The sequence below is a fragment of the Ursus maritimus genome, unplaced genomic scaffold (genome assembly GCF_017311325.1).
Source record: "Ursus maritimus isolate PB19 unplaced genomic scaffold, ASM1731132v1 scaffold_6, whole genome shotgun sequence".
Classification (NCBI taxonomy): domain Eukaryota; kingdom Metazoa; phylum Chordata; class Mammalia; order Carnivora; family Ursidae; genus Ursus; species Ursus maritimus.
Window position 1 is genome coordinate 73,013,295 of NW_024426774.1, and position 8,792 is coordinate 73,022,086.

The 8,792-nt window shown below is 43.9% G+C and overlaps 1 protein-coding gene across 1 annotated transcript in view; it reads left to right on the forward strand.

The window, feature by feature from the left end:
• The window catches only part of LRPPRC (leucine rich pentatricopeptide repeat containing), a 106,713-nt gene extending 102,476 nt beyond the window's left edge, over nucleotides 1-4,237 (forward strand). Inside the window, exons 37-38 of the mRNA XM_008699814.2 lie at nucleotides 309-451; nucleotides 2,197-4,237. Of these exons, the coding sequence (XP_008698036.2) occupies nucleotides 309-451; nucleotides 2,197-2,253 (200 nt within the window). The 3' untranslated portion in view covers nucleotides 2,254-4,237. The remainder of the gene's footprint in view (nucleotides 1-308; nucleotides 452-2,196) is intronic.
• Nucleotides 4,238-8,792: the final 4,555 nt, after the last annotated feature.

The following is an 8,792-nucleotide window of genomic DNA, read 5'->3' on the forward strand; positions in this document are numbered from 1 at the left end:
GAAGAGGGTTGAATGGTATGTGTTTGCTCCGTGATTGAGGACTTTGGTTTGTGGTCATTTTAACTATCATGGGTCTTTCAGTACCCTTATTTGTCATCTTCCTTCTCGTTCATCCTGAATAATGCTGACTGAGAAGTGTGCGGAGGAGTGAGGGAGCTGGTAGGCTCTGGATCTGGCTTTTTGCTGAACGTAGTTAGGTATTCGTTTATCTTGGGATGAAGGGATTCAGGAGTCCCTGAATGGCTAAGTGTTGTTGGGAAAAGAGGAAGGTAGGTTGTCTTTATCTGTGTTTCATATTTTCCTTCCAGTCTTAGACAAGGACGCTGTATCTGCCAAAGCACTGTATGAACATCTGACTGCAAGGAACGTAAAACTGAATGATCTGTTTCTAAAGCGTTATGCAGTTTTGCTGAAGAAGGCTGGAGAGCCTGTCCCCTTCACCGAACCCCCTGTGAGTGTTTCTTAATTAAGGGGAGGGGGGGAATACTGCTGCAGATTTATGTATGCTTCATATTAATATGGAAAAAAAGTAAGTTGAATACTTAATTACATAAGAATTAGATCTCTGTGAAGAAGCCTCAGAGGAGGACTTTGGGAACTGAGCAGTCATGCCGCAGGTTTGGCTGTGGGAGAACGTAGCCCCATGGGGCTGAGGTTTGAAATACAAGGTCAGTCTCAGACCTTTAGCTATAGGTATGGATTTATCAAATGTCCTTGGGGCAGTTCTCTCATCATTTCAACTCGAAGTAGGATTTAATGGCCTGTATGTCAATAGCCAAGCTCACTGTCTCCCTGTGAATTACTTGTTCATTTTAAGCAAGTTGGTTTTTATATTTATATGGCAAAAGGATCACCACGGTAAATCCATTAACATCCATCACTGCACATAGTTACAAATTTTTTTCTTGTGATGAGAACGTTCAAGATCCACTCTCCCAGCTACTTTCCCATATGCAATACAGTATTATTGACTAGAGTCACCGTGCTGGACATTACATCCCTATGACTTAATCATTTTATCACTGGAAGTTTGTGCCTTTTGACTCCCTTCTTCCCTTTGGCCCACCTGAGGCAACCACCAGTCTGTTCTCCACACCCATGAGCTTGGGGCTTCTTGTTTGGTTTTTGATTTTTGTTTTGTTTTTTAGGTTCTACATAAGTGAGGTTATATGGTGTTAGTCTTTTCTTTGTGATGTATTCTATTTAGCTTAAAGCTCCCAAGGTCTGTCCATGTTGTCACATATGGCAAGATTTTATTCTTTTTTATGGCTGAGTAATATTCCGTGTGTGTAACATACACACATACATATATATGTATCACGTATGTATCATCTTTTCTTTATCCATTCATCCACTGATGCACACTTAGGTTGTCTCCAGGTCTTGGCTTCTGTGAATAATACTGCAGTGAACACTGGGGGTGGATGTCTTTTGAAACTGGTGTTTTTGTTTTCTTTTGGTGAATATCCGGTAGTGGACTTAACTGGATCATATGGTATTTCCATTTTTTAGTTTTTTGAGGAACCTGCATACTGTTTAGACAGTGGCCGTACCACTTTGCATTCCCACCAATAGTGCAGGAGGGCTCCCATTTCTCCACATCCTCGCCAGCACTTGTTATTTCTTGTCTTTTGTGTCCTAGCCATTCTGACAGGTGCGAGGCACCACCTCGTTGTGGTTTTGATTTGCGTTTCTGTGGTGATGAGTGGTGCTGAGCATCTTTTCATGTGTCTCTTTGCCCTCTGGGTGTCTCCTCTGGGAAAATGTCTCTTCAGGTCCTCTGCCCGTTTTTCAGTTACCCAGGAAATTTTATTTTGTTGTACTTTAATAAGAGAAATCATCCATGCAAAATTCCTTCATTGTGTCATGAAGCTGCGAGTCGGGACACCATGTTTAATTGAACCTTCCGTAGCTGGGTGTAAATACCTGCGTGCACACGCGCACACACAGCGGAGGCCCTTGGTGCAGCTTTAACTCTAGACTTGCGGCCCTTCAGCTAGTCATTTCATGAACAGAAAGGAGTGCTGAGGCCTGAGGGGACAGCAGTTGCCACGGGCCCGGTGGTCTTTGCTATCACTTCGCAGCACTTTATGCCTTTTGAGGGTTTTGTTTTGTTTTGTATGACTTTTGCATTTTGTGCCATGAGTTCTTGCTTGTGACTGTACCTATAACTTCCCTCCCTTTGTCTCCTAACAGGAGAGCTTCAAATTTTATGCAAAGAAGTTAAAGGAAGCAAAGGGAAACCCTTCGTGAAGCCAGCAGGCACTATATTTTGTGTGTATTTGTGATTCAGTGTCTAAAATGTTATTTTTAAAATATATTTGAGAGGACAGAATAAATAAATGAAAAGTTACATTGTGTATTTTTTTTTATTCATAATGTATATATGTTCAACACTGTTGACAATAACTGTGCACTTAGTCAATAGACTTTTTGGGGTTTTGCCTACAACATAAATCTACAGCATTTTTTTTTCACGACTTCTGATGTTTGAAGCTCTAAGTTTTCAGGGTTCTTCCCCCAGTAACTCTTCAGGTCCCCTGTTCTGTTTCGTTCGTTATTTTCATAAAAATGTCATTCCTTTCTTTAAGACTTGCTTGTTAGTGTTATTTGCGGATTTTGGAGCTAGACAGAATGATGCTCAGTGAGCGTTCTGAGGCTTTACTGCTCTGTGACGGGGATTCTCTTCCTGTGGGAAAGCCGGCATAATTTCCAGTTCTGTAAATTGCTGGCACCGGCAGGCATGGTGTAAAGTCGTGACACCTAGCGCTCGTTTTCCGGTGAGAAACAAACTCAGAGACTGTCTCTTCCCCTTGGTCGGGTGCTATTTGCCAACGCCTGGATGCTCCCCGCCATTCTTTCCCTTCTACACGGAGGCTTCCAAGAGGCTGTTCGTGGACATCTCTAAGATTGAGCCCTAGCCGGGACTTTGATCACGAAGAAGAGAGCAGTGCATTTCCTCTTGCCTTGGTTTCAGGTTTGCCGGCACAAGTACACCCCTACAACAGGCTTTTGTTACTTCATACTCATCCTTTGAATATGTGATTTTGTAGATGAAGGAAATTGTGGTTTGTATTCAGTTTTATCAAAGTTATCTCCAGATTGGTTTTCATGCCTATTAATACCTGTATTATCCGTTGTTACTAGAAAATAATTCAGGCTGGGTTGTGAAACACTTTACCATTACAGAAGTATCTTAATATGTAACAGTGACCTACTTGGGGATTAGGTAATTACCCAAAACATTGAAAATGTTTTATTTGAAGTTTATCCTCATTTCGGTGTATTCCTTATCCATTTGAAATCAGTGGTTCCCACTATTTACATGAGGGGAGACCTCGCCTTGTAGGAAGTAAGCTGGCCTTATGCTGGTTGTGCTGCCGACCTGAGTGGTGGACCCAGCCATCCTTCATCTAGAGCCTTCAGGTGGCATGAAAGGGAGGGATTGATGGAGGGGAGCAAGAAGTAAACGTCATCGCGACGTTGGCTGCGCTTTCCTTCATCTCTGTTTTGTGGAGTTAGACCTAAGGGTTTAGAGGCCTTGGCCAATGCCAAGTTCCAGCCGAGAGGACTTAATGAAGCTCTCCTTTGTTTGCTCCCCAGGGGCAGGACCTACAGCTGTTGTGTCTGTACCTGTGTTGTCTGATTGGCCATGAGCCTCACCCTGTTAGTGATTCCACTGAAGCAGGCCTTATTTTTCACAGTTATGCTAACAAATTAGTGGAGCTACATTTTATTGATGTTCATTGAAATAGGTGTCTCAGATGAGGCATAACCTTGAGGCATACCCTGGACTTCCCAGTTTTGTCTGGGCCAGAGACTGAGAGTACAGTCTTATTTGCGTGAAGTGACTCTAAGGCAGCCTTGTGTATGACGCTGGTAAAAGGCAAGGTGTAGTGCAGAGGAAGTAGGCACAAATCCCTCATCTGGCATTCTCAACTGCAATACTGGCTTCCCCTTTTTGAATTTAAATATTTAAAGTGTAATTGTATATTCTAGGTGGGCTAAGAAATGCTTTCTAAATAACAGCAAAATTGAAACAAATAGAAATAGAGAGCAAACACAATTATGGCACTCGATAATATGATTTAGACTAAAATTATAAGCAAACAGCTAACTCTAAAAAAGTAAATGTCATGATAAACTTTTGGAAAGTATGTTTTACGTGTAATTGTATGTTCATGTATTTGAACCTAATTTTAATGTGAAATGCTTTGAATAAATTATACTCCAAAAACCTGTGAACTTCATTTTTAATCTTACGAAATTTTTGCATAATTGCTTTTATCATTTTAAGGACTGTAGTCTTAAAATTTTAAATTAACAATTGTGTGGCAGCCTCTGCTGCAGCCAGAATTTCTCTGCCAAATGGTGTACAGTTGCTGTGCAGAGAACCAACGATATCACGGCTTCTCTGTTGTAAGGACAAGCAGATATTTAATTTGAGATCCCTGAGGTACAAAGTTGGTGAGAATTAATTAGTAGAGGTGGATATATGGTAAATGGACGCTGAAAACAAAGGGGGTTTTATCTGCGTTAGGTGTCAGAAGGAGCATTCCACAGCTGCACAGAGCTGTCTGGGGCACACTTCCCCCCTTGCCTTACCCTCCTGTTCCTTCCTTGGGCGAGCTTGCTGCGGTCAGCATGGGGGGTTCCTCTCTGTGGCTTCTTGGCCCTTCTCCCCACCTAGCCTATTAGTTGTCTCTCCAGGGCTCCTGCAGCCACTTGAAGGAGGAGGTACCACACAGCTTGTGAACTCGCCAGGGCCCGATTGTGTGTGTCCCATCTGTAAGCCCAGACCTTGCAGTCCTGGCCGCTGCCCCCCCCCCCCCACCGTGTACTCTCGTCAGGTCCGTGTGTTCTGCGAAGCTAACCATGGGCACCTGCTACTGTGCGCCGGGTGCCCCTCTTCCCTCACATTCACGATGAGAAACATCCAGGCTTACAGGAGTTATTTTGCCCACGGTGATCTATCACATGGCTAGGACTCCCAACTTCCCAAAAACAATGCAGTTAAATTGTAAATCCAGTTAAAAATCCAGTTAAAAGTCAAATTAGAACCTCTAAACTGTTAGGATATTTCTATTTTTAAGAAAGCAAGCTTTCACATTAAAACAAATGTTCCCAGTCCAGACAGTTTTACATTGTAAGGTTATTTTCTTTCATTTAGTCAAATACCCAGTGTCTGGCATAAATGCCAAGTTTGTGAATTCCAGTAAATTATTAAGCAAGCTTTATATTGCAAATTGTTCTTCCCTGTACAATTTATTCCTCAGGTCTGCAATGTGTGTACTCTGCATACGTTTTCTCATGTGTTTGAGCACAATTTTCATTTAATATTTGTCTTTCTGACAAACCAATATTTGTAGAGTTTCTATAAAGTGAAAGCAACATTCCTGAAGTATAGTCGAGCTAATAGCTGCAGGGGGTACACAATCATGGTAATTTATCACTTTGCTGTTTCCATTAGGAATGTATCCTGCTTTCAGACCCACAGACTTTACAAAGCCCACATTATGCAGCCTTAGTACAAATAAAGGAAATGGCTGCATTTGCAAATTCAAAATAAGCACTTATCTTTTTCTTTTTTGCACGAAGAAAAGAAACATCAGAAGAAAAGAAACATCATCGGGGTTCAGGCAGAGCAAAAACATTTAACTGACTTCATACTTAGCGCCCCTGCATGTTTGTTTGGACAATGGCTGGCTGGCTGGCGGGATCCGTGCTTCCAGAGATCTCTTGAAAGCAGTATCGTCACCAGCCCTGCCCCAGGCATGCACTTGCAGAAATTCTCTTCATTATTTACTTACATCGTTATCTCCCCTAGACCAAGAGCTCGACACCAGTTAGAACAGAACCTGGCCCTGCTTGGCACCCAGTAAGCGTCGTCTGATGAAGCCATGAGCACAGCACCTGTCCCGCTTTCCAAGTCCTGTTCTTTCTGAGATGTGTGCCTTGCATGCGTGTCCTCACACACACCTGTCTTCCTAAGAGATCAAAGACGCCACTTTGTAGCTCAGAGCTAGGACAGTGGGAGTCGAGGCCAGGAAGTCTTTTAAAACCCATGTTCCCACATAAAACAAGTTGACTGCCAGGAGGAGGAGGGTTTTCAAATGTGCGATGGAAGCCACTTCAGTGCAAGAGTGGGATCAACAAAAATAAAGACCTTCATGTTTAACATGGGGCAGTGGAGCTTTTTAGCAGTTTGGGGAAACAAGGAATAGCTCCAACTTTACAAAAAGACAATAAACACGGGCACTATGACATGGAAAGCTGAGAAGTGTTATCCGGCCCCTGAGTTGGTGTGTGTTAAAAAAAAATCTCAACCCATTGCTTAAAATATTACAGTTTTAATTGTTAGCTGCTAACACCACATTGCTGCTGTTCCCCAGCTGCCAGCAGAAAATGGGCTGTGCTCTACCTGCCTGCCGCCTCCCCTGCCATAGCTGTCTCAGTGTGATGGGGACCAGGATCTTCCTCTGTTCCCTGGCCACTTCAGAGGAAGAAGCCATTCTACTATCAAAAACAAATGACAGACGACTTGAGATTTGAATGATCTAGTTTAGACTATGAAAATAGGGGTGTTTACTTTCAGGCATGAGCAGCGGCTGTACTTTCCAAAGAACAGGTCAGCCAGCAAGATGCTTCCTCACTCTCAGCTTCCCAGTCCCTTGCTCTCTCCCTCGGAGCCTAATTGGTGCTCCAGGCCCGGGGCTGGGCTGAGGGAAAGGGCCTCTGCCAAGTGACTGATCTGTGAGACTCAGTAGAGCCCCTACATCTATCTACCAGGTCTGTGGTTAGCACTTCGATTTGGTGTCCATTTAAATATCCCTGCTACTAGCTATTTAATCTAGAACCAAAAAAAGAAGTCGAGCGGGAGAAAGAAAACAGTAAGTACAAGATCCCTGTGAACCTGACTGGTGAGACTAGCTTGACCCAGGGCACGATTGGGTCTTAAATCATTTCTATACAACAAGAGCAGGAAAAAACAAAATCACATCAGAAATACTGAGTCAGGTGCCTGGGTGGCTCGGTCAGTTAAGCAACCGACTCTTGGTCTCAGCTCAGGTCTTGATCTCAGGGTTGTGAGTTCAAGCCCTGTGTTGGGTTCCACACTAGGTGTGGAGCCTACATTAATAAAAAAAAGAAAAAAATATTTGAGTCAATATAGGTACTTTCTGCTGAATTAAAATTTCCTTGTCAATAGCATAATTTGAAATTGGAGGGGTTAAAATGCAAACTTCAAAACCTCTGCCTTCTGGTCAAGGGTCTGCAAAGCCTACGGCCTTGGGACAAATCAGCGCGCTGCCGGTTTTCGTCAGTACTGTTTCCGTGGGACACAGCCGCGCCAGCCGTACTTGAGAATTGTCTGTGGTGGCTTTCAGGCTGCAACAGAGTGGAGGAGTGTGGCCCTCAAAGCCTGAAATACCATCCGACCCTTAACGGGAAGAGTTTGCGACCCCGCTTCTGACAATTACAAGCAGACCTCTCCCCCTTGCGGTGTGGGGAGGGGCTCAGTAGACAACCTGCCCGCCCTGAGGAGGAGCAGTGTGTTTGGTTTTATTCGTTTCAAAAAACAGACCCGTGAAATCAGGATCTCTGGGAGCGGGTCCACAGTGGTATTTGTTATAGCCCCAAGGTGGAGAACCAGCATGTTCCAGCAAAAAAAGAAGCGGCAGCTGCTGGAGTTTCTCCCATTCTCCAGCCTTGGCACTTGGCCCCTTTCCCCCACAGGCCTGCGCACCAGAGTGCACGGAGTTAAGGCCCCTTGTAAACTGAGTGGCCATAACTCAGATGATGTGCCCCAGTGGCTGTCCGCCCTCACTGCACGTTGGAATCACCGGGGAGGTCATGAAAAAGCCCCATGTCCTCTTCCTCCTCCCTTTAGGCCTAAAGCCTCTAGGTGACCGCAGGGCAGGTATGGGGTGAGGAGCTGGGGTGGGCTGGAATAGAATGAGGACAGCATCTGTGCAGACTAGGGGACAGCTTGATGTGGGAAGTACAGCCCCAGCGGGGTGAGGAGGGTATCCACACAACAGAAAAAATGTGGTGTAGGTGGGAGATCGGTTACATACAGGGGATTAGCCGAGTGAATGAAAGTATGAAGGCCAGTGGAATCCAGGTTTCTCGCAACTGGAAAAGGGAGTTACAAATACAGAAAGGGAGAAAATGAGAATCAACTCCATGGTATACTGGAATTTGGGAACTGGATGTATTAATGTACAGGTAGGTGTGTATATGTGTGTGTGCTCACGTGTGCACACACATGTATGCAGACCCGTGTACACATGCGTGCATTCCCAACTTTGCTTCCTTAGAGGGCCTGGGGGCAGTGATACCCCAGTAGCAATGGGCAGACTTACCACTCAGATCTTGGCTTCTAGATACCGTTTTCCACTAAAAGGAACCAAGATTTTTTAGAGAAATGTCTGCTTTTCTAAGCACTGGGTCTAAGGGCTGGGGGTGGAAAAGTACAAGATGAGCCTGAAACACTTTTTTGTGAACAAATGTGTTCACACGGGGATGTACTGTATGGTGACTAACATAATATAATAAAAAAACATTTAAAAAAAAGTTCACAAAATGATGAGGACACATCAAAAGGATGCAGAAGCCTGCTTGAATGGGCTCCCAGGGCCAAATCAGGGATGATTTGAACATAAAAATTAATAATGTTAGTAAGGGATCATAACCCATTGAATAATGTAGGAAACTACAGTTTATATTGCTAAAAATTGAAAAATGGCTAAATGGAAGGCTTAATGAGTAACAGGTAACTTACATAATTTCAA